Raw genomic sequence first — 26,249 nt, 5'->3', positions numbered from 1 at the left:
TCAGTGTACATTGATGTGGATAGAAAAATCAAATGCTACATGGGCTTTTTCTTAGGTTAAAACAGTAATTTTAATGTGTAAATTTGGATTTTATTATTTTGCTTTCTCTATCTCTGCATTATAATCTCCTAAGGAAGAACATAGGGATTGGTTTATTGAACATTATGAAACATTCACATCTTACATTCTAGCATCTGTTTTGTTTGTATGCTTTTTGTTTCCTGAGCACGCTGTAGTAATTGTTTATGCGAATTCCAAAAGAGCAAAATTAGAACTTTGGGGAAGTCCAAAAATAACAGGAAGCACCCTGTTCTGTTAAAAACACTGGGCTTAAAATCAGAAAACCTGGGTCCCCGGCCCAGTTTTCTCCTGGTAGCTGAGGGACTTTTTCCTTTAGCACTACAATGGCCATGTCAATGCCTAACCCACCCTGTCTTATAATGTAAATATATGAATAAACTGAGGTAATGTGGGAAATTTAATTACAAATTAAACTTCTCTGAGGTTGTGAGGAATTACTCTTGTATCCCTATCAAACAATCTGGCGCTACTGGTACATGGTATTTCCAGAACTTGAACATACTTGTCTTTCTGGATGATCAAGCATGAAATCAAATCTGATTTGGTTCAGAGTCATTTGTCCAAAGGGACGTAATCATCTTAGTATTCTGAATAGTTTCCCCTAATAAGACCCCCCGCTTGAGTAACACATTCCATGAAGAGTCTGGGCTTCTAGTAAATTAGACTGTGTATTATAATAAACTCATAATTCGGTTAGCATATATAGCATGCCCCAAGACATTTTCAGGCATTATAAAGACTTGAAAATTATTCACAGTTGCTTTTCCTTTAATAGTAAGGCAAAACATGGGAAAGATTGCTAAAGAAATTGACAGAGAATTACCGAAAACTTCATGAGAAGGAAATTAAGACATAATTTCAAAGTAGCTTTTTACGTCCTAGTGATCATTTATTTGGTTGTTGTGTCTCTGACTATGAATAAGCATACTGAAAGAAATGGTGCTGGCTCCACAGGAGGTCTCTCAGGATCTCTCCGCCTTTGGCTGTTTATGGAGGTGAGATTCAAATGTCCTCAGATAATGAAAAGGCTCTGAACTCATTTCAGAGAAGAAATGTTTTGAAATGTGAGTGGAAACATAAATAGCAAATCATAGCATGCATATTATGAGCCCCTTCTTTATTTTTTATAGATTTTTAATTTTTTTCATATTTTTGAGGATTAGAAAAGTATAAACTATTTTTACTATTACAGATAGTCATGGAAGCACCATTAGGTGACATTGGCTATAGGTGAAAGGAAACCAGAATTTTTGTATTAGTATGAGAGGCTAATTTATTATTGCATTTAGATCTACTGACCATGTGAGGGAGTAAGAAGTTAAACAGCTGTATCTAGTTCATCTCTGCATATTTTAATCCAAATATGGTAAAGGGCAGGGCTAAGGAAGGGAGTGTCCCTATAATAAACAGGGCTCAGAACTTGTAACAGAATATTAAATTATACTCCGCTCAAGAGAACTCTGCACTTTGTACTTTGGTTAAAGTATCATTTAGATTTAAATCTCTAAACTTTTCTTAAGAAACTAAGTTCTATTTGATTTCCTCTTTTCTGAATTGCAGAAATCAGGTAAAACTACTTGACAAAAATGACTTCTTGTCATGTTACTGAAGATCCTATAAAAAAGGTTGCTATCTTTGGAGGAACTCATGGCAATGAGTTAACAGGAGTATTTCTAGTTAAGCGCTGGCTGGAGAATGGCACTGAGATTCAGAGAACAGGGCTGGAGGTAAAACCTTTTATTACCAACCCAAGAGCAGTGAAGAAGTGTACCAGATATATTGACTGTGACCTGAATCGAGTTTTTGACCCTGAAAATCTTGGGTAAGACTACATTTTGTGTTGTAGCATGTGTGCGTGTGTGTGTGTGTGTGTGAGAGAGAGAACATGTACATGTAGCACATGATATACATATCCGTACGTATAGTCGCTGTTGTGAAATAGATCACTTTCACTTTTAATCATACTCCGCTATGAAGTACTCAATTACCTAAACTGGGCCTCCACCTGCTCTTTTATAAACTTTTAAAAGTATCAGACTGTTCTTAACTGATTTTCTTTTTAAATGCATTCTGTACAGACTAAGACAATAACAATGGTTTTTATTTTTAAATCATATCTTTAAAAAAACAGATTTAATAGTCTTTTGTATTATATTAGTTTTGGCCTATATGCTTGCATACATATTTGTTAGCTTCCTAGGTGGTTCGCTACTATGTTTTTATACAACTATATTCATGGCAGTAATAAAGTTCTAGTCAAAAAAATTGTAATATTTCAATTAATATTTGTTGAATATGAAAAAGTGAATAAATACCCATCATCAAAAACCATCACACCACCTTGTGAAATGAGGAGTAGATGTACTGGCTTCAGCGGTGGATCTCTGAGAGATAAAAGCACTTCACTTGCATATTCTGAATTTAAATTGCAGCTGGTTCATAATACATTGCAAGCAGTGTATGCAATAGTAACACTCTAGGTATTATAATATAATACATAATATAAATAATGCTAATTATTTTTGCCTTTGTTTACATCCTTGTAGCTCCTAGTATAGATATATAGGCCTCTTAGTATTTGTTTTTCACCACTTTCTTTTATTTACCTAAAAATATTATTAAACACCTACTCTTCACGGGGCACTGTGCCAGGTACTGTGGGAGTACTATGAACAAAATGGTTTCTATCCACAACGAGTTGGAAAACAACTAACTGAGATGGAACACGTGCAAAGGAACAACTCACACAGCAGCCACTGCCCTGTGTACTCATGTTTTAATAAAGGCTAACTTGAATTTACAGAGTTACTTAAATTTAATCTCACAACAGATCAAATACAGTTACTACCTTTAGTACAAATATGCCTCACTTTATGAAATAGATGTTTTAGGGAGAATTATACATGAGTCACATTTTGTGTATCAAAGCATATTTTTACTAGCATACATTTTAATTTCAGGAATGCTTTATCTTCATGACTGAGGTTATGATGATACAATTAAGATTTTATCTATTCACCTAGGAGTGCCTGGATGGCTCAGTCGGTTAAGCTTCTGACTTGGGCTCAGGTCATGATCTCGCAGTTCGTGGGTTGGAGCCCCATGTCGGGCTCTGTGCTGACAGCTCAGAGCCTGGAGCCTGCTTCGGATTCTGTGTCTCCTTCTCTCTCTGCCCCTCCCTCACTCATTCTCTCTCTCTCTCTCTCTCTCTCTCTCTCTCTCTCCCTCTCCAAAAATAAATAAAACATTAAAAAAATCTTTTTAAAGATTTATCTATTCACTTAAAATAGCTTTTAACTAACTCTTATAAGAATTTGTTGAAGAATAATGCTTTTAGTCGGCCTGTTAACTTCTTAAATAACTCTGAAATGGACTGGGGTGGGTTTTCCTATTATGACCATCAGTAGTATGCATTGTCCGTGAGAGCAGTCTTTAAAATTAAACTCGCTTTCTGCTTCTTATACTTTAACACTATTCAGAAGCTAGGCAGTTCTCTCTCAGGGTAGTTATCACACTTATAAAATTTAATTACCTTCTCCTGACTTCCCTCTCCCAAATTTGCTCCTTTTCCTATATTCCCCATCTCAGTAATGTCACCATTACCCATCAAATCTTCTATGGAAATCAACTTAGAATCTTCCCTGTTCCTCAAGCCCCATGTCTACCAAGTCACTAAATCTTCCCGTTTATTCAAGCATTGAATATTTTGCAATCCAATACTCCTCTCCATTTTCGCTACCTTATTTCATTTCATCTGTGGACAGAGTAGCCTCCTAAAGAATCTTTCTTCATCTAGCCTTACTCCAATCCTTCCTGCCATTGACTCAGTTTAATAGCAGCCATAGGGATCATCCTGACAGGCAAATCTTATTATGCCCTTCCCCAGCTGAAAATTCTTCAAAAATCTATCTGGCATAGATTTAAGTAACTTAGTGTGATTAAAGTGCCTTTTAGGATCTTGCTCCTGCCCATTCCTTCTGCTTCATCCCTTGAGACTCTTCCTATGAGACCTGGGCCACGGGCATGAGAACTCAAAGTGTCCATTATCTTTCAAGACTTCAAGCCTTGGCTCTGAGCAACTGGGTGGTTAGTGATGCCATTACCGACATGGGGGAGAATTAGAAGCAGATCACTTGGGTGTAGAGGAACCTCACTGAGTTGTTTCATGAATTAACGTTTAAATATTTATTTTGAGAGAGAGACAGAGCATGCAAGCAGGGGAGGGGCAGAGAAAGAGGAAGAGAGAGAATCCCAAGCTGGCTCCCGGCTGTTAGCACTGAGCCCTACGCGGGGCTCCGTCTCATGAACTGTGAGATCGTGACCTGGGCCAAAATCAAGGGTCTGATGCTTAACCAACTGAGCCACCCAGGGGCCCCCATGAATTAGCTTTTAAAATGCATACCTATCCATTAGGAACTATGTTTGGTTGCATATAATAAAAACCTGAAAACAGTGGCTTAAGTAAAGGTTTCTTTTTCACAAATCAGTCTGGAGCTTGGCGGTCAAGGGCTGGTTGTAGTGTTTCAATAGTAACATAAGCGCCACAGGTCTCTTCTGTCTTCCCACTGCACCTTCCTTAGTATGCAGCTTTTGTCCTCATTCTTTTTGCTTTATGGTCAAAAAATGGCTGCTCCACCTTCTTGATTGCATTTTAGGCAGGAATTACCCAGGTTCCAACTGTAGGTCCCTTGAAGACACTAGCAAAAATAGTCAGGGAACAAAAATAGATGGAAGTATAGAGAAGTGGTTGAGTTAAACCATTGTTTAATGAGGAAAAATAAACTTAAATTGTCAACATATACAGTAAGGGAAAAAAAATATCCTAAAGAGTGAGGAGAGGTAGAGACTGATTTGAGAATTCAATAAAAACCTCATCCCAGAAAAAAAATATGTATGCATATGCCTGCAAAATTTTGCATTTTTGTTGAGTTTACAGACTTTGTAAAGCTTACCCTGGACCATAATGGTTCCTGGGACCTCAATTAGAATCCCTAATTAGGTAATGTGATCACCTAAGTTTACTATTTTTGTGGACTAGAATTAGCTAGAGGACAAAAAAAAATTTATGTGTGTGTTTGATAGTCTAGCCCCAATAAATAGCCCAGTGCACATAACTATTAAAAAAAACAAAAAAACTATTGATTAAATTAATGAATACATTTTGTTAAACATTGAAGTCAAATGGTGAATTCTGTTTGAAATGTCCTCCCTGGGATCAGCCACATGAATGAACTACTGTTTGTGAGCATGCCGATGCACCATTACATAAAATCAAATGGAGAAAAAAGAAGGAAGTTTTTATTTATGAAATTTTGAAATAAGTTTCCACTTGACTTACAGATTTTTCATATTAAAGGTTTGGCAACTATTTCCTTATACACTGTGTTCTTATTGTATGTTTAATGTTATCTAAGCCACAGATGTTGTTAAATCTTTTTCTTTCTGCTAATAACAGCAAAAACATGTCAAAGGATTTGCCATATGAAGTGAGAAGGGCTCAAGAAATCAATCATTTATTTGGTCCAAAAGACAATGAATATTCCTATGACATTATTTTTGACCTTCACAACACTACTTCTAACATGGGGTGCACTCTTATTCTTGAAGATTCCAGGAATGACTTTTTAATTCAGATGTGTCATTATATTAAGGTAATGTCAATGTTATTAATTAAAATTCTTTTTTTTTAATATTTACTTATTTTGGGGAGAGCTCAAGCAGGGGAGGGACAGAAAGAAGGGGACAGAGGATCTGAAGTGGGCTCTGTGCTGACAAGCTGACAGCAGCGAGCCCCATGTGGGGCTCAAACTTATGAACCGTGAGATCATGACCTCAGGTGTAGTCAGATGCTCAACCAACTGAGCCACCCAGGTGCCCCAGTGTTATTAACTTATAAGTTAGCATGGTACCTGTACTTTTAAGTCAATTGTAGATGTAGAGCCACCAGAAAAGGGTTGGAAGAGGGGGCCCAAGAGAGATGAGGGAGTGGGAGGAGCGCACCAGAATAGAGGTGGTGTTGAAGGCAGGAGAAAAGTTGAGGAAATGAGTAAAATAATAAACACAGTGAACAAAATAATAAAACAGTTGCGGATTCTCATGTTTATAAAATTATAACTCACTTATCCAGACAGCCACTAAACCATAAGCTATTTGGTAAAATCAATACCCACACTTAAAATGGTGTAGTTGACATAGCTCAATGCTAGTTTTAGGAAGCTTGAGAAATAGTCATTTAATATTACCAAAGACCAGTGATAAAAAGGGTGGCTCTTTTTAGTTCTGCCCTTGTCTCCATTTGACTCAGATACCCCAACACATGTCTGTTCTTTCAGTACTTGTATAGCTAATCATTTTAAGGCTCAGAAATTTACAAGATGAAAAATTCAGCAATCCAGGGCTGACAGCTAGAGGAAAATTGCTAGAAAGTAACAACAAAGCAAAAAACACAAATAATGAACTATGTGTTTATTTCTGTATAATGGCTACTCTTCCTTCCAGAGGGCCAATATGCTTAAGTGGAAGGAGTTTGACCTGTGTATCCAAGAGAACCTGGGCTTATATCCTCGCTTTCTCATTCACTAACCTTGGACAAGATACTCCACACCCCAAACCTTGCTTTCCTTGTATACAATTGGCATAATAACACTTACCCATAGGAGTGTTAAAAGCCTTAAGTGAGATACAGCATTGAGCCTTATACCTAGCAGACAGTAAAGATTAATTGTTAACTTCTGTTTCCCTTGAGTTTTTGACAATAACTAGCTAGCAGTTCTGGTGGGAGATCATAATGCAGTGATTCTTTTTGTTCATTGAAGGGAGAGTTGAATGCTCTGGTTACCAGGCATAGAAGCAGCATGGCTGACAATGTTATCAAAATCCAGAGGCCTTATCTTGAATTCTCGTTCAGATAAGTCGAGGTGGGGGGGGGGGGGGGGGTGGTTACCTAACATCTGTACGGACCTGGACCATAAGGGTAGAAACGGAATTCTTTATGAGACCTATACTAAACTAAATAGGAAGTGTCACCAGTGGTGAAAACAAAAATAGCCAAATCCATTGAGAAGGAAAATTTATTTCATACATTTTTTCTCATGGTTCTGGAGAATTGTTTAATGTACTTTTTGCCCAGAAAGCTATGTATAATTCAATTTTATATGTAATTCATTGATGTGTTTTCAAAGATATAATAATAACACTGAATTTTAGAGTGTTTCATAAAGCTGTCTTACCTTTGTATTCTATTACTTAATTGGTGGAGTAAAGCATATTGAAGACATTATTGACTCTCTAGTGGCAAAGAGAACAAAGCATATGGTCTTTACATAATAAGAAAGATGTTTTAAATTCTTTTCAGACTTCTTTGGCTCCATTACCCTGCTATGTTTATCTTATTGAGCATCCTTCCCTCAAATATGCAACCACTCGTTCTATAGCCAAGTATCCTGTTGGTAAGTCATATTTCCCATTGTCACAACTGCACAAAATATGTCCTGGATGAAACTCTGAGACAATTATTTTCTGGAGAATATTTATAGCTACCTTGCTTATCATTATAGCTTATAATTGTCAAGTAAAAGCAAACTAACTAACTCCAGGCAGGCTCTAACTATGTCAAATGTCCTCAGTTTCATTGAGCAGTTTCTGCATTCCAGGAGAGAAACAGTGAACTGAGGGAACTCGGATCTTTTATAATACGCAGTAAACATGCCTGCCCTTGTGCCTAGAAAGAGATCATCTCTATCTTCCAAGACTATTCACTGTAAAAACATTCTTAAAGAATAATCTGGAACCAAGGCAGTCAGTGTCTTGCTGGCAAGACATGCAGAAACACCAGAGACCCATAAAAAAATCTTTTCCCAACTTTCCTTTTAGCACCTGTTTTGTACTCGTGTCTCCCAAGAGTTGTTTGCTATCTATCCACTCACTTGTTTCCGTGTCAGTTACTGAGCTGTGAATGCATCTTTGCCCTCTGGCAAGTTCCAATATGGAGGCTTGCACATCAGACAGTCTCTTTTTTTTCTATATTCCACTCTCTTTCCTGAATGACCTGCTAGCATAATTGTTTGCACAACTTAAAATCCTTTTTTGTGAGATCTAAGATGGTTTTAACCAAGAGTAATTTAATTTCAAAACAAGTTGTCAAACAGTATCAGCAAATTTAAAGTTATCTTGGTTATTTATTTAATTGTTGGTAATTTTGGTGCATAATCGGGGATCTGTTGGGGCAAAGGTAAATATCTAAGTATAGGTAATTATTCGAAATAAACCAAATGCTTAACAATGAATGATAGAGATCCTGTTTTTCTGGGACACCAAATAAAGTTGAAGATTTCCACACTTTGAAAAAGCATTCTTGGTCTACGATATTTGTGGGGAAATGCTGCTCTTAACTAGAACAAATATCTACCAATATATTTGCCCCTTTTTAGGGCGAAGCCTTTCAAATATTTCAATATGATAGAGTACTAAGATCATCATAAACAATTAGAAATACTGTATGTTATCCTGCCAACTTCATTAATTTGGAATATTTTTATACCATCCACTCACTGGGGGGAAAATACTTAAGTTCAGACAGAAACTATTACCAACCCAACGTTTTACGATATATCTCTATTGTCTCATAGAAATTTGCTCTAGCTTCTACCAGCCTCCAAAAGGACCACCTTTGTATTCTATTACCAAGGCAGCTGAAATGTGGCAGGATCATTCTAAGTAAACTTTATTGTGGAAAGAAGCTGTTTTCTGCAGCCAGCCTTATGATCATTCACAGAATCTTCTTCATTTTCTGTCTCTGTTTCTCTGTCTCTCTCTCATGTGTGTGCATGCACACGCATACACACATGCACACACACACAGAATACTCTAGACAGAATCTTCTCCTAAGTTAACTTTCCCAGATCAACCATGGCCTCATTTGAGACTCAGAAGATTTAAGTTTATGACCACTACTTCTTCAGCTCCACTTGGGACTATGCTGTGGCTATTTCCTAAAACTTTAAACATTCTTCTCTGATACAGGATCTTGTGTCAAGGGTAATTGTTGGTTTAGAAAATATGGCCACCCTGTTATCTTCCACTCACAATCAGAAAGGAAAAAATCCTTCAATAACTGACTCTTCTGACTCAGACACCCTCTTCTACCAATCACAGCTGCTCTCCACACCTTCCATCTCCTCTCCAAACAAGAGCACGTACAATATTTTTGGCTGCACAAAACTCAAATGGCTTAAACAATAAAATAAATTTATTATTTTACATTACAGCTCAGCACATCATGAGGGGCCAGGTTCTTCTTATCTTTTTAGTATACCATCTTTAGTGGAGTTTTTTAGCAGCCCCCATGGCCACAAAATGTCCACTGTAGTTTTAAGCATCATATGCCAATAATACAATATCTAATGGGTGAAAGAAAAGTCTTAGGAACTCCCTGCAGACCTCTGTTATAACCACTTGTTCAGAACTGGATCACATATCCATTCTTAAATCAATCACGAGGATAATGGGAGTACTATAAACGACTTAAACTATTCCATATTTACACCTGGGCTGGAGAAAAGTTCACTTGCCTGGAAGACTGGATACCGAACCAAAATCAGGACTCTATCAGTAAGGAAGAAGTGGAATGGCTTTTGGATGGGCAACCAATAATGTCTTCTACAACACACATATAGACATATCCTTGAACATGTTTTAACACATGTGTACAAATCATTTATACACAAAATGCATGCGTTAACCACATTTATACCACACACTTAAATGTCTGTCCAGACGTATATGCAAAAAAGCTAAGCACAACAAATAAAAAATAAATGTCAAATACAGAAAGATTTTGTGAATCAAGAAATAAGAGAACTGGGTAAAAATAGAATGGGTGAAAAAGAATGTATATGAATGGATATGAATTGGTTAGAAAAGAATGAATGATATTATTTTTGATAAATGGGGGATAACTGTATGGGAGACTGGAACAGGAGGGAGGTAACTAGATATTTGGTTTAGAGAGACTGTTTTGTAGGTGTGAGGATGGATTGTATTGGGGTGAGAATAAATGAATACAAATTAATCCTAGGGAAAACTAAAACTGTTGCACTATCACATTAGAATTAGTTGTTATGTTAAGGGCAAGAATGTTGCTCTAGGGTCACCTAGATGGTCATGTTAACCATCCATGGCACCAAATTTCTGTGACTCAAATAGATGCGTTTCCTCCTGTCAAGACTAAATGTTGACAATGTTGATAATATGGCAATATTGAAGGATATTTAAACAAAAAATGACCCCAAGATATAATTCTTTGATATTTTTTCATGTTTTCTCTCAGTTTTTATTCACTATGCTTATAATGTGTACATGTAAATCTTCTGCTTTTATGTTTTGCCTAACATTGTCTCAAATATTTTCCATGATGCTACATGGTCTACCTTTTTGATCATTTTAATGATGAGATTCTAGGTCTTAATATATGAACGTGCTCAATTGTCTAATATATTGTAATATTTATATAAATATTATATATACCCCTTCTGTACCGAGGTGTAGAAGTTGGTCCCCAGCCTCAAGGAGTTCTGAGAGCCGATATTTTGGATCAAATGAGAAAAATGATCAAACATGCTCTTGATTTTATACATAATTTCAATGAAGGTAAGTAGGAGGCAGGAATTATTTCCTTGTTTGTGTGTGTGTGTGTGTGTGTGTGTGTGTGTGTAAATCAGAAAAGCGAGATGAAATGAACACACATAGTGACACACATAGTGACCTAACCACTAAACGCTGATATAGCAATTGTCAAATTTGCCATGCTCATGATATTAGATGTTTTTAAAAATGTTATTCACTTCAGCCATTCCTCAATGACCAGAATAGACACATTTAAGCAAAACAGCTACTAACAAATCTCCCCAAATAAAATCCTCATTTTCTGCTAATCTCCACCGTAAACAGCAAAGAACCACTAAGAAATACAAATATCCAATAAGCGCATGAAAAGATGTCCAACATTACTACTAATCAGAGAAACACCAGTTAAAGTGAGAAACTATTTTCTCCCACCAGAGTGGGCAGATATTAAAACTTGATAGTATTAACTGATGGTAAGTGTAGGAAAAGAGGATGCTCTCATTCCCTGCTGGTATAAATCCAGTAAGGACACATTAGAGAATAATTTTTATAGTATCCACTCCTGAAAATGCACAAATCCTGTGACCCAGCAAGTCCATACCTCAGAGACATGCAAAAGCACAGGCACACCCACTGTGTCACATGCAAGGGCGGTCATCAGCATCATTGTAACAGCAAGACAATAGAAATGACCTGAATATTGATCCATTGGTGAACAATTAAATAAATTAATGTGAAAAGATCTTCAAAATACATTGTTAATTACAGAAAGCAAGCTACAAACCAAAACATACAGCACTATACCAGTTTGCTTCAGAATAATAATAATAAACACTTGCTAGAATACACATACATATATATGAGGAAAAAACAGGTTAATTTTATTTTAATTGTTTTCAAGGTGAACGCTGTATTTGCATATTATTTGTGTAATTAAAAAACAATTAAATGGGGCTGGTGGCAGGATGATATATGGAAGTCTACTATCTGCTCATTTATTTGATAAACCTAAAACAGCAAAAAATAAAGCCTATTGATGATTAAAAAATAAATGTACTTGAAAATTTAAAACTAAGGTATAATTGAAATAAAATCAAAGGAAGCTGAAACTAATATAACACTCTATGTTAACTATACTGAAATTAAAATTTAAAGAGTTAATAAAATTTGTAAAAATTTAAAAATTCCTGAGAGAGAGAGAGAGAGAGAAAGGGGCATCCTACATAAATAATTACTCCAGCAGGCTTAATTGGAATTGTCGTTGAGGAATGGGTCATTATTGTTACAAAGCTGGAGAGTAGTTCAGTGTCATGGGGGAGTATAATTTCTTAACCTCAGATTGTGCACCCTACTGCAATCACAGGAATTTCTTCTGTGCTTGGGAATCCTTTGACTCCAAAGTCATAAAGACTGAAGATCAGCTTTTTACCACCTATGTCTGAGAACCGGTTCTATAACTGTCTCATGCACCTGGTATTGGGAAGGTCACCACTAATTGATAAGAAACCCTTCCGATAGTAAGTGGGGACTACCTGACATTAAGGAACAGTGAACCCAGGTACAAGACCACAGACATGAGAGGAAAGACATGTTTTTCAAATCATAGTCCATAGATTCCTATCCCCAGGGGTGGGGATCTCATGGCTGTCTTGTAGTTCCAGGACAGGCACCCCTACCTCTGCTCCTACCAGACCAGTTCTTCTGTTTTATTGCTCTTCCATGTAACATTTTATCTAAGCAAAGGATCCTGCAATTCAAAAATTTTAAACCACTATTAATCTTGACTTTCCAGTTTGGTGGATTTCTAACTAACATGGAAAGAACACCATTATCCAAAGAATGCTGACAAAGAGATAACCACCTAGAGAAAAACTCTCTAGAAATGTGCAGAAGAGCTCCATCCTTGGCTTTGTGCCACTCAAAATTATTACTAGTAAGTTGGATGAGGATATATGTGACATGCTTATATATAAATGAAAGGTGGCAGGAAGCTTGCAGGAAAATATCTGTGGTTAGAAGGTAGATCTAAAAAGTGCTGACAACCTTTAACAATTGTGTGAGGCAAATATTTTAGGTTAGGTTAACTACATTTCAGGTTCAAAATTTGCTTTTATGTTTAAAAAAAAATCCCAGAATAAGGGAAGTGATGGTCTCTTTTCTGCATTGAATAAACACCACTTGGAGAATGTGAATAAATTCTGAGTCCGTATTTCAGGAGGAACCTGTATGAAGTAGAGGTTAGCCAAGGAGAGAATTGAGAAGGCTGAAGAGTTTAAAAACCATAATATAAGAGCCATCCCTAAGATGCACGTAGAACTTCAGTTTACAAAGCATCTTCACATATAACCTCACGGATGCGACATATGTAAGTAGAGAAGAAGAATTCTTAGGCCAGCAAAAGAAGACTTTTTATATTAGAGTTTTAGACGTGTCATACTGGGAAGCAGCAATTAGACATGTTTTCTGTGACTCTGAGGACAGAATAGAATCAGTGGGATGAAGTCACCTAGAGACATAAATGTCTGATTAACAAAGCTGACCGACGATGGAATGGACCACACTTTGTGAGGCCATCCAAGCAGGAGTAAGATGATCACTTGGCCAGAAAGACGTGGAGAATTCTCAAGCAGTGATGAGGTTAGGCATTTGAGGCTTCTTCCAACTGTTTCTAAGCAAACTTAGAATGCTTCTTTACGTTCTACCACTTTTTTCTGTCCTTCTAATAGACCTGCTTTAAAGAGATGACACCTGATAAGTTTCTATCTTCCCTTTGGAAGATGGAGTAGATTGTAAAAATGCCCACAAATTCTTCCCTTCCCTGTGTCCATGTTCTCACAATGTGGTGTTTTAGATCCTTCTGCCAAGAAATGGAGTTTATTTCCCTACCTCCTGAATCCGGCTTGGCCACGTTACTTGTTTTGTGCCGCAGAAGAAACTCAAAAAGGACTTGCACGCTGGAGCTTGCTCTCTGCTCCTCCTAGGAACCCTGTACTGCCAGTATGTGGATCAGCCTAGCCTAGCCTGCTGAATAATGAGAGGTTATGAGGCGGAGAACTCAGACACCCCAGCTCCAGCTGCCAGCCTGGCAAATGCCAGACATGAGAGTAAGACCATCTTAGATCATCCAGCCTCCAGCTGACTTACCACCAGCTCACCACAAATGCATGAGCAAGCCAGTCAGAAATCAGAAAGCCAGCCTACACCGGGGGAACTGCCCAAACATTCCACAGAATCATGAGCTAAACTGGGGGTGGTTGTTTCACACCACTCAGTTCTCGGGTAGTGTGTTAAGCAGCAAAAGCTAACTGATACAGAAGTGATCACAGGCTATCCACATTCCAACCCGGGGCTGCACTTTCTGTTCTAAGGACAAAGGAGGAGTTTCCTTTGAGTTGCAACCATAGCACACTAAGGATCCTCTCTTGGATGAAAATTCATCCGGTTTACACAGAGCTGCCTGGTGTACATGTAAGCTACTCCCTTTACACATTTCTGGGCATTGGGTTATTTAATGTTGCCTCATCTTTGGAAGTCAGGCTGCCTGCATCCTAAGGTCTCACATACTTAGTTAAGAGAAGGAGCACCATGCTGAAGTCACCTAACCTGTCAGAAGTCCCCCTGAGGATGTGCAGTCATAGAATGTCAGAGCTGGAAGGGCCCTCTGAGATACTGTCAAAACCTTCGTTTGACAAGTAAAGAAAGTGAGCCTCCAGAAGTTCAGCATCTTGCTCAAGATCACACAGCTAGACTGAAGCCCAGGCGTCCTGACTCCCAGCCTATCCTGGCTTTTCAAATTCTGCTTTCTGCCTCTCCCCATTAGTGTACTTGTGGATGGTGTACCAATAGGAATAATTTGAGAACCTCTTTTGGCTGGATGTTGGTTAAGAATATCCTTAACTTAAAATGGTATGTTCTGCCTGTAACTGTCTTCCTTTTTGGGGTGTTGTTCTTCCCTTAAAGTTTCAACTTCCTTTTTTTCAAGAGATTCTTCTTAATCACTATTCATACATGTTGTTTTCACCACAGGAGAAGAATTCCCCCCCTGTGCTATTGAAGTCTATAAAATAATGGAGAAAGTTGATTATCCTAGGAATGAAAATGGAGATATTGCCGCTATTATCCACCCTGACCTGCAGGTAACATTTGCTGTTTCTTTAAAGTATTCAAATTAATGATGTCTCACTTTCAAATAGAAGTTTACAATTCATAAACCATTTTACATACATTAGCTCGTTTACCTGCATTACCTACATTTACCCACATTAGCAGTGTAGGTAAGGTATTCAGACCTTCGTTCAATAAATATTATTGAGTATATCCTCTGCTGGCTTTGGGGATACATCAGTGAATATGGTCTATACTCTCATGAGATTTATAGATGTACTAAACTCTAAACTGTGGTTTAGAAATCAAGATAACCAGATGCCATAAAAGAATAATGAAGTGGGGAAGAAGAGGTCAGACAAGGCCTCTCAGGGAAGGTGAAATTCCTGCCCAAGTGCAATGGACAGGAATTATTGTATCTATTTTATCATAAGAAAACAGGCTCACACAGGTTTCTAGTTATCGAATGATTAAGTCACAGAGTAAAAAGGCACAGCATAGGGAATATAGTCAATGGTATTATAATAGCATTTGTGGTGAGCATAGCATAAGGTAACTACACTTGTGGTGAGCATAGCATAAGGTATAAACTTGTCGAATCACTACGTTGCACACCTGAAATTAATGTAACATTGTGTCAACTACACTCAAAAAAAAAAGTTGTTTAAAGAAAATAAAATTTAGATCTTCCCCATAGTCTTACAGCTATCAATGGCACATCCAGAACTAATGTTCTTTGCAGTTGACCACATTGCTGCCACCTCCCTGTGATCACCACTGAATAAGTTAGAGCAAAACACTCAGAACCTCCTTCTCTGCGGTGTTTTCTACCACCACTCCCTGACTCTCCTCAGAACCCCAGTATCTGCTCCTTCTCTGGTTTGATCAAGAATGGCATAGTTAAGGGGGAAAAAAGGCTCTTGGGAGAGCATAGGAGATTGAAATCTAGAAAAGGCAAAGGCAGAAGCAAGGAGAAGCAAATATTCCAAAAAGCTAAAATATCCATATCAATTGTGATAACCCTATGCACCCTCAGACAGATGGGAAAGACTTGGCGGATTATCTAGTCTGGGGCTTTCAACTCTGGTCATACATTGCCTAGAGAGACTTTGAAACGTAACAATGCCAGGATCCCACTTTGAGCTAATCTGATCTTACTGGCCTGGGTAATCAGAGTGGAAAACTACTGATGCGGTTCAGACTCCGATCTAATGACCCTAGTAACAGTCATCCAGACTTACAACTTAATAAAATAAGCTGTCTGTAGACAAGTGGAGCAAATCCTGCTTTCTGCCTTAGTGGGACCTGGGTGGAAACCGGAAGAAGGAGCCTTAGGCAATGTTTTAAAGGAGAGAAATACAAAGATTGAGGGAGAGAGGAAAGCACTACAGGTAACAAAAATAGCAAGAACAAGAAACAGAGGCCAAGGTGATGATGTCATAACTGGCTACAACACAGGATTTTTTTTAAGATTTGTATTCCTCAAGGATCCTTCAAGAGTACAAACATCATCCTGGTGAAGCAGAGAAGTGAGGTTAATGAGATCAGTAACAAACAGGGTTTGTGGTAGGTCTTGAAAGGAAGGACAGTATTGATTTGGTTGCTCAGTATTTACAAGGAGTGAGTGATTCACTAATTATTGCAATAAATATATTTGAGGGGCACCTGGGTGGCTCAGTCTGTAAAGCGTCTGACTTGGGCTAAGGTTGTGATCTCACTGTTTGTGGGTTCGAGCCCCACGTAGGGCTCTGTGCTGACAGCTCAGAGCCTGGAGCCTGCTTCGGATTCTGTGTCTCCCTCACTCTCCGCCCCTCCCCCCCTCATGCTCTGTCTCTCTGTCAAAAATAAATAAATATTTTTTTAAAAAATACATATATTTGAATGACTACTAAGCCTATTCTGGGCCCTGAGGTTCAAGATAGACAAGATCCCTCGCGGAGCTTCCATAGTAATCAGGGGATAATGGACCATGAATAAGTAAACAATACATAAACCAGATCATTTCAAATTGTAATGAGTACTATAAAAGAAATGAACAGAATAATAGAGGCTAACAGAGGGTTCCTATCAGATGGAATGGTCTGAAAGAGCCATCTCTTAGATCATGGCATTGAAGCTGGAGCCTGGGCAATGAGAAGTCATCCACATGGAAAACAAGTCCAAAGGCCCTGAGGCTAGAACAAACTTGGAGTGTTTGAGGAATAGCAAGACCAGTGTCCATGGAGATCAGGGAGCGAACACTGAGGATAGTTGATCCTGGAGAGAGAGACATAGACAGACACCTGCTTGTGCGTCCAGGTTTCATTCAAAGAGAGACAGTTCTTGGTCATGGATGCTCACTGGAATGATCTAGAGGATGTACTCCCAAATGCCCGAAGGCTATTACAAAAGCACTAAAGCGGTGCTTCTCAAACTCAGGCCACAGGAGAATCACCTGAGGAGCTTTTAAAAAATCTTGATTCCCAGGCCCCTTCCCCAGGGATTCTGATTTAGTTCCTCAGGGTGCACACAGGAAATCAATTAGGTTTACCAGGTGATTTTCATGTGGCTCAGGTTTGGGTATAGTTATATCTATAGATATCTATAGATATAGATACAGAAAGTTTATTTATTTATTTTGACAGAGAAAGAGCACAAGCAGGGGAGGGGCAGAGAGAGAGAAAGGGAGAATCTCAAGCAGGCTCTATGTTGTCAGCGCAGAGCTCGGGGCTGGAACCCATGAACCGTGAGATGAAACCATGAGATGACCTGAGCTGAAATCAAAAGTATGATGCTTAAACAACTGAACCACCCAGGTGCCTCATACTCATCTATATTTTTTAAATAGCCCAGTCAATTATAGCGTGCAGGCAGGGTTGAGAAACTTACCGTAATGCAGAACTTCCCAAACTTTAATACCATGCATGTGAATCTCTGGGGACTTGTTAATATGAAGGCACGTCTGCAGCGGGGAAAGAAATTGTGCTTTAATAATAAATTCCCAGGTGCTGCTGAGAAATGTTAGAAGTGCAGAATCACAGAACCCCAGACCTCTAGAATCAGAATCTGCATTTTAACAAAATCTGTACACAATCTGAAAACATATCAAAGTGTGGGAAGAGCTGCTTTAGGGTTCTTGTGATGTGACAGCACTGGTATTTGAGGGCTCATGGTCTGGATCAGATAACTCTGTTGTTATCATGGAGAACATTCACCTTATCCTAAGACAGGCCCCAGCCCGTCCCCACTTTGTCTCACTAAGCCCCATCAGAATAGAGTCCCTTGGTGGGCAGGCACAAGGACTCATTTTTTACATCCCTACAGTACAATGTCTTGCACACTGTTGTTTCTTAAACTTTGCTGAACAGGATTTAACTTCTGCTAGCAACAGGTAGAACATACACTTAGGGAGACATGCATTTATTTGGCCCTTTAATATTCTGAATCTCTTTGGCAGCATTCAAGGCAAACTTGGTATTGAAACAAACTCCAGTCACATGTGTGCGGTATAAAAACTAAATGGGGAACTCTTAAAACTGCCGCCCAAATTAATGGTTCGGTCTCAGTTTGGCCAGATCACTCATGGGCCTCCCAACACATCTCTCAAGTATCTCTTTTGTTAGACACTGCTATAATTTGTTAGTTGTCTAGAGAGCCCGACGTAAAACTTTTAAGGTGGGGAAAAAGTCTAAATGTAACTTACGTATTTTAATTGTTTCCTGAGAGGATCAAGACTGGAAACCGCTGCACCCCGGGGATCCTGTGTTTTTAACTCTTGATGGAAAGATTATTCCGTTGGGCGGAGGCAGTACTGTGTACCCAGTGTTTGTGAACGAGGCCGCGTATTATGAAAAGAAAGAAGCTTTTGCAAAGGCAACCAAACTAACACTCAACGCAAGAAGTATCCGCTCCTCGTTACCTTAAGAATCACTTCTAGCCCACCTGTGACACAGTATCTTGACAAACTCCACTAGGTTGTAAGCTCTTGAAGGGCAGGGCTGTGGCTTCTTCGACTTCATATCCTAGTACCTAGTCCAGTGCCTTACCACAGTGGGCATTCAGGCAAATTTTTGAATGAATGAATAAATTAATGCGTATCTTCTCAAAGTATCATAGTAGACACGTAGCTTATTCAAAGAAGTGCATTTCTTATTTCTGTATAACTTTTTATATATTATACTTTGAGAGTTTAACATTCTTAACAAACAGGCTTTAAATTCAAATTTCAAAACTGAAATGGATACTATACCTTAAAAGTTATTAACCTGAATCTAGAATTAAATGTGTTTTCAAGTAATGTATAAATGCTACTCGAAACTCATGATGCAGACTTGTGATTTTTAAATTTTTCATACCTGAATTAATGATAATATATTAAGCATCCCATCTGTAACTTTAGCAATAGTTGTGATATCCATAGGAGATTTGTAACTGCTCTTTGGAAGATGAAATGTGAACAGGAAATGAGGGCTGATTATAAAGGTGACACTAGGAATAAATCAAGGACCTGAATGGCCCTTTGTCTGCAGTCGCCCACACAGCACGGCTGCCCCGACATGGCCCCTTGTTCTGCACTGACCTCGGGGAGTGGGGAGCCTCCTCCAGACATCTCACACTCCCCTTGGGAAGCTCACGTTCCTTCCCAACTTGGGAAAACCTGGAAGAGGCATATTCCTTCCAACCGTCGCTTCTCGTTTTGAAAGGAGGCGCTTGCCCTTGTTCCCAGCCAACACGTGAGGAAGTCTTTGGGCTCCGGCAGCAAAGGCGGTAAAGACAGAAATAGCAGACAGCAGCGGACACTAATGTGACCCAAAGCCATGTCTCTGGTTCACAGATGCGTTCTTTCAAAAAAGTGCCTGTGATCTAAATGCCCAAAACGCCTCCACACCCACGATTCTTCTCCTCAAAGGTCTTTGGGCTGAAACACTGCCTCCCTCTCTCCCTCCAGCCCCTGCAGGAGCCTCCCTGCCTCCTCTTTTAGGCCCCAGCAGCCAAGTAAAGAGTGTTTTTATCCTGTGATTTGGACCCCAAGGAACCCATGTTTATGGTTTCAAATGTATGTACCAACCATCATACTGTTATCTGAAACAAAGATGTATGTAAATATCTCATTCTCCAGAGTAAACCCCATTAAACTAATTTCATTTTCATATTCAGTGTTTTATAAAGCACAAATAAACTGTTTCTAAATTTTTCCGCACCAATATTTTTGTACTTTGCCAAAATGATTTTTATTGGAATAAACTCTCTTCCTTCTGAATTCTGAGTGAAAGTTCAATTTATCAATCTTCCTTCTTCCACTGTGAAAGTTCCTTCGTGTTTTGTGTCTGAGTCCAGTTTTTCTGGGTCAGTTTTTTCCAGATGTAAATTTTGGCAAGAGTACTTTATTCTTCTATCAAACTTTAGTTACCTATAAAATTTACAATGTAAATGTAAAGTCTTATTTCCTCTGACTCAATATTTACAGTATTCAGAGTTTCTAATTAAATGTGATTTTTTAAAAACCTAGAGCTATAGCCACTTTCAGTTACAGACTTGATGTTTGCATTTGTAAAATGGGGGTCATCATAATAGTGTCCCTTTCTTGGGATTACTGTGGAGAATAAGTGGGCTGATGCAGCTGAGCTCTTAGCACAGTGCCCAGGACAGAATAACAAGTCATTGAAGTTCAAATTCCTAACACAACGGCCCTTTGTGATTTGCCCCTCCCTCCCCTACAACCTTTCTAAATGCATCGCCCTTCAGGTCCTCTCTGTTCTAGTCCGCTTCTCGTTGTTTTATTCCTGTATGCCTTCACACAGACTGGTCCTCCCACCCAGAATTCTCTCCCTCCTTCCTCTGCTCCTTTCCCCCATTCAGCCCTCACTCTAGCTAATTCCTACTTCTCGTTCAAAATGCTCCTCAACTCTCATTTAATCTGTAAAGCCTTCTTGGCCTCTGCCTCTTTGCCCCTTCTGCTTCCGTCCCATTTTGAAGATACTACCGATGTCTTTTCAGTATCTGCAATCTAATAAGTGCCCAATAAGTGTGCTCAAACATCCCTTCTCTGCTGAAGCATCTTCATAATCCACCAATATCCCTATCTTCTCTATGCCTCCTCTCCTTCTTTCCCAGCCACGTCCTCAGTATTCCCATCATTCCCAAGTGAAATTTACTTTTCTACACTCTTCAGATGTCACTACGTCCCAAAGGATGACACAGGGAAAAATATACCTTTTTAGCCTGCAACCCCATTGCAAAAACAGGGAAGTGTTCACATGTAATAATTCTTCTGTGTAAAACCTTTTAGTAGCTTCCCCTAACCCTTGATATGAAATCTCAAAGCCTCACGACAGCTGGACAAGTCCTCTGCCTACCACTCCACCCCCATTTCATGTCACTTGTCCCCTTGCTCCCAGAAACTTGGCCACACGGACTTCTCCATCCTCAGCTGCATCAAGCTCCCTAGTAACTTGAGGTCTCTGCCCACATTGTTCCCTCCTCTTGAAACCCTATCCCACCCCCATAGTCCCTTTACCTGGATGAGACATATTCTGAAATGTGACTGAGGCCACTCTGTTATTCAAACTCATTGGCACTACTGACTCGCACTAATTACTAAACCTCAGGGAGCCTGGATCCTTGGCCCAGGAAAAAGCACCATGACCTTTATGTGTCCTTCTACCTCTCTCCAAGTCTCAATTTCTCTGCTTATTAAATGGGGATATAATACTTATCAAATCTATAAAACTGTGTCATTAAAACAATCAATGTGATTGGAAAAGCTTTATAAATAGGAAACATACAATCTTAAAGGCTTAAGTTACAAAATACCTCTTGGAAGGTAATTCTTCACAATATCAAGAGCCATAAAACTGTTCATACCGATTGACCGAGGCATCCCACTCCCAGAACATATCCTATGACAGGGGTTTCCACCTTTTTTTTCTATCAGTCCACCCAGAATGCTCCCGTGGATAGCACATTCCTAGATTACAGGCCGAAGCTTGTTTGAGGTAGGATGTAGATTATGTATAATTCTCACTTCTTTGCCACTCAAAAAGACCCATCCCAGGAAAGGGTGTTACTCTAGGAGTCATTTGAAGGAAGTAAAAAATTCACCAAATGCAGCAAATCACTTATTAATAGATTGTTTGCAAGTTTTGCAACCCCTCAAGACCCAGCGGTGTCTTGGCATTCAAGTTAAAAACTGCCATCCTTATGAAATAAAAGAATTTTAAACATGCATATACATAGGAGTTGGCGAATAACGATAGTAACATCATTGCCTCCTCACAAAGGTCCTGTGAGGTGGACAGAAGGGACTTACACTTTCTGGTCTCCACGTGGAGCCATGGTTTTGTAACCATGCAAAATAAGTGGAGAGCCAGTAGGGCATGATGGATAGATCCCTGCTTGGGGGTCATTTGGCCTAACCCGCTAACATTTTCTGGCTGTGATTCCTTGAGAGTGTCATTTCAACTCCCTTGGTCTCCCTTTACTCAAACTGACCCCAGAGTTGTCGAGTGGTTCAGATGGAATACTGGACATTCAGTGTACTGGGAGATGTACAAGGGTGACCTGTCTCAGCATACTGACTGTCCCTGAGCTGGAACCAATAATAATGCTTCAGGTCCAAAAAGTGGGCGGGCTCCCCTTTATCCCTAGAGAAAGCAACTCTCCAGGATTCTCAACTGGTCTTCATATTGGCATACCTAAGACAAGGATAAATCATGATCATGACAAGGCAAAATAAATATTTATTAGAAATCGTAAAAGCATTTCTTCATTGGCACTAAAATGTTCTCTATGACTTCTTAATTTAACACAGAGTTACACACATAACACTAAAATTAAGTATGTGAATTAAAATTTACAAGGATCAGGCACATTCAGTGAGAACAAGGTGACAATCCTATGTTTGGGACCAAGATCACAGTATAAACATGTAAATCAATGCAAAAATCAAGTATGGCTCACAGGCCCGGATGAAGGCCCATCGACCTGGGCCCCGCCCAGAGCAAAAGGCCACAGTTCACCAGGCTTTGAGGAAGGAAAGGAACTTCAATAATACTGGGCTCTCTCAGGCAGGGGCCTTCTAAGAGCTTAATTACTTCACAGTACAACCTCATACCTTCTGCTACAACCCAGAGAGGAAGGTAAGCACCATTTTCATTCCAAACAGATACGTCACGTGATGTCTAGAATAATAGATTCCTCCTGAGGCAGTTTAGCTCAAGGAAAATTTCTAGCCAAAACCATTATCCAAGCATGGGAGATTCCATGCCTGGAAAATGCCTACCCCTTAAATTACTGAAATGTAAATCATGAAGTTTTGAGATGTCCTTATATGCCCATGGATTCAATGTGGCACGGTGTGTGTGTGTGTGTGTGTGGTTTGGACACACCTATGTGCACACTTGAGTTTTAAATCTGTCATAGGGATCATTGGGACAATGCAGACTGCCATCATGAATCATCTGAGCAAAAAGCCCTAGCCCTCCCTGACATAACATATGTGGCAACCACAAAGGCAGACTCAAGTTTACTGAATAACTGTGCTAAAAAAAAAAACAACAAAAAAAAACGGAGCTGGGAGAGACCAGGAGTCAGAAACTCCAGCTCCAACAGCTCTGGTATGACTTCCTGCCTGGCTTTAAACAAATCCACTTTCCTTTCCGGGGTGTAGTTTCCAGGTGTAAAATAGGGGAACTGATCTTTTTAAATCAATGATCTCTGACTCATTGCTTCCTTTTGCTTTGGTAAACCTACCGAGGCTCAGATGATCTAGGCTGAAAGCTTTTTAAGGGATGAATATCCAGGACAGAAAATGGTCCTGCCAACAAATTCCATTCAGACCCACAGAAAACAGCTCTCCATATGTGTGAGAAGACCAAGATCCCATTACTGATTTCCATTTGCCTCACTTCCCAGGTTTTGTTCAAGTGGGAAATGGAGAGCCATGTGGCTCTGTCCATTCATATCCAAACAAAAACAATTTTGGAATGACCAGACCATGGCACCATGGGTCCAAATGGCTGTACTTCAGATCAGGGCACCTGTTCTGGATGTATGCAAGTAGGGAACTCCAGATATAGGATGCTGATCTCCAGGCTAAAAGGACCTCGAAGTCCATCTGACCGTGATCTTTAACAACATCTCTAAAAAGTTCTGCGTAAACATCTCAAATACCTGGAGTAGTTGCTGGATGAATGGAACCAAAATCTTTGGAATTTCCAACCTTTGGCACTGGTTCTGCCCATCTGGAACACACGTGCTCCACCTACCTCCGTGACAACCCTCCTCCCCCAATCTCCCCTTTCCAGAGGACATGTCAAGTGCCTGCTACCCCTGCCCACACAGGAACTTGACCCGAGCGCGGCTTAGAGCCCTGGTTGGCATCTGCTGGGAATACAGGGGCTGCCGCAGACTTTGCAGGTCTCAGGCTCGCCCTCGACCTCCTCTCTCAGCCCTGGCCCATCAGGGACACAAAGGCCAAGCGTCTGCTCACCCAGGGTAGTTGCCACGCAGAGCAGCCCCAAGTGGAGAAACGTACGCAGAGTGGACTGCTCGGCCTGCATTCCTCGGTTTACCTCAGCTCAGATCCACTAGCCAACTGCTAAGTTGTCTAAAAGCCAAATTTATTTTTATGCCCTTTAAAATTAAAAATTCATGATTAATATCATTGTTAAGTCCACCCTCCAAGATTCCCACATGAATCCTTTTACCAGACACATAAGGCAGAGTAGATTTTCTGGCTGTCTAGGCTCCAGTGATCGGGAACAAGTCTTCTGTCTCCACTGCACCTCTGCCCCAGACTGACTGTGTGTAATTTCTGGGGGAGGAAATTGGAGGACGAGGCTCTAAATACAAGCCCTGTGCCTTGGCAAACACTCCTTTCTCACACTCCTTCTCCTCAGCTTCAAAATTCACAGTTAACAAAAATATTAAATGCCAGAGCATTTCAGGTATTTTGTTAAATTCCTCCAACGAGAAATACTGTTGTATAATAGTAACCTCTGAGATTTAAGACCGTATAAACAGAACAGCTGCTATTTCTGTTTCAGATGAAGCCACGATCCCAGCTGGGAGGCATGCGTGACTGCAGGGCCAGGACAAGGACAAGGGCCAACTCTTCCCCCAGGTCGCAGCAGCCCACACGGGCCCTGCCTGGCATGTCTCATGTGGACTTTTGTGTGTGTGAAGAAAAGCCTTTTGTCCCTGCTCTGGCCACCCTGAGGCCAAGTATATAATACTTATATCTGCCCCAAATCCCAAAATCTATTTTAAAACCACATACTTCATCTGAAGTAATTTTCAAAACTGAAATGTCTTTTCTGTATTGAAAATAAAAACCCTGTGTTAATTACTAAAAGTGTCTCTCAGTGTGAGACAGTTCGAGCCTTGATGTGCCAAGGCTCTCATTCCAAGAGTAGTTTCCTGTTCCCTGAAGGGTCCAAAAAGGCATTTCCAGAGCTCAGTCCCCTCCTCCCCCAGGATGTCCCACTCAGTTCAGTCCCCTGTTTGTGCTGGGATGGGATCAAGAATCCCTTCAATTCTGGAGCCCAGTCACAGTAAGGGAGCCGGTGGAATGTGTGGGCTGGGATTGGGGCCGGGGGAGGGGGGAAGCGGGGGGGGGGGGGGGGGGTGGTCGTCAAGGAGATGTTGGCAGGAAGGAAGTTCTGCTCCTCAGGCCTCTGTCCCTTCCCTGCCATGCTTCTCTCCCAGCCAAGATGACCTCCAGTTGGTGAGCCCAGAGACTTCACCCTGGATTTCACTCCCAGGCTCAGAACCGCCCACCATGGATTTACACAAACTCTTTGCTGAGTAAAAAAAAAATCCAGGGTGTTTCCCACTCAGACTGACAGCAGCCACTCTCAGTTCAGTCAGCCGCTCAGCATGAGGGTGCTTCCTGCTTGTAGGCACACAGAGCCAGGCTCCTCCACTCTGCAAAGCCCTCAGCACCAAGTCCAGGGCCAGCCAGCAGCCTCAGACGGCCCATGCCCACACCAGCTCTGCATTCTGCTCCTACACCGAAGTTTCCGGAAATTCATCTATTTCATCAAAGGCGTTCAGGGTGGTTTTGCTGTTGCTCCTGGAAGAATCTTGGATTTTGTTGAAATCTGCTTTCAAAAGAACCCCAAAAATCCCTATTTTAGAAAGGCAGTGCTCTGTAACATAGGCTTCCATGTCCCAATGCACCACCTAATTCTTTTTTCACCACCTGATTTTTAAAAGTTATTCCAGGTAGGGTTATAAAATGTCACAGCTGAGGAGCATCTGGGTGGCTCAGTCAGTTAAGCATTTGACTTCAGCTCAGGTCATGATCTCATGGTTTGTAAGTTTGAGCCCCACATCGGGCTCTGTGCTGACAGCTTGGAGCCTGGAGCCTGCTTCGGATTCTGTCTCCCTCTCTCTCTGCCCCTCCCCCACTCTCACTCTGCTCTCTCAAAAATAAATAAACATTAAAAAAAAATTTACTG

The 26,249-nt window shown here is 40.1% G+C and overlaps 2 protein-coding genes across 5 annotated transcripts in view; one reads left to right on the top strand and one right to left on the bottom strand.

The window, feature by feature from the left end:
- The first annotated feature begins 1,506 nt into the window (after positions 1 to 1,506).
- Positions 1,507 to 20,047, top strand: ASPA (aspartoacylase). 2 transcript variants are annotated; one of them, XM_045487724.1, is made up of 6 exons: positions 1,507 to 1,903; positions 5,537 to 5,732; positions 7,436 to 7,529; positions 10,621 to 10,728; positions 14,731 to 14,840; positions 18,514 to 20,047. In XM_045487724.1, exons 1-6 carry the CDS (start codon positions 1,668 to 1,670, stop codon positions 18,709 to 18,711), a joined length of 942 nt encoding a protein of 313 aa, XP_045343680.1. In that variant the 5' UTR covers positions 1,507 to 1,667; the 3' UTR covers positions 18,712 to 20,047. The 2 variants fall into 2 exon arrangements, with proteins under 2 accessions (XP_045343680.1, XP_045343681.1); XM_045487725.1 differs by having other exon boundaries at positions 1,510 to 1,903; positions 10,627 to 10,728.
- Positions 20,048 to 21,539: 1,492 nt separating this feature from the next.
- Positions 21,540 to 26,249, bottom strand: part of TRPV3 (transient receptor potential cation channel subfamily V member 3) — a 37,997-nt gene continuing 33,287 nt past the window's right edge. For 2 of the 3 annotated variants that reach the window (XM_045487697.1, XM_045487698.1), the window contains exon 18: positions 22,507 to 25,889. In XM_045487697.1, coding sequence (XP_045343653.1) covers positions 25,795 to 25,889 — 95 coding nt within the window. In that variant the 3' untranslated portion in view covers positions 22,507 to 25,794. Of the gene's footprint in view, positions 22,482 to 22,506; positions 25,890 to 26,249 lie in introns of those variants that run through there. The other variant, XM_045487699.1, reaches the window with a different exon arrangement.

The sequence above is a fragment of the Leopardus geoffroyi genome, chromosome E1 (assembly GCF_018350155.1).
Source record: "Leopardus geoffroyi isolate Oge1 chromosome E1, O.geoffroyi_Oge1_pat1.0, whole genome shotgun sequence".
NCBI lineage: Eukaryota > Metazoa > Chordata > Mammalia > Carnivora > Felidae > Leopardus > Leopardus geoffroyi.
Note: the sequence above shows the minus strand (reverse complement) of the source record. Positions and strands in the feature narration are given on the sequence as shown.

Bases quoted from the DNA above. Each gene is read 5' to 3' on its own strand.
- ASPA (XM_045487724.1), top strand. From the start codon at position 1,668: ATGACTTCTTGTCATGTTACTGAAGATCCTATAAAAAAGGTTGCTATC. The intron at 10,729-14,730 runs GTAAGTAGGAGG...TTTTCACCACAG, and splicing joins TATACATAATTTCAATGAAG to GAGAAGAATTCCCCCCCTGT. The intron at 14,841-18,513 runs GTAACATTTGCT...GTTTCCTGAGAG, and splicing joins TTATCCACCCTGACCTGCAG to GATCAAGACTGGAAACCGCT.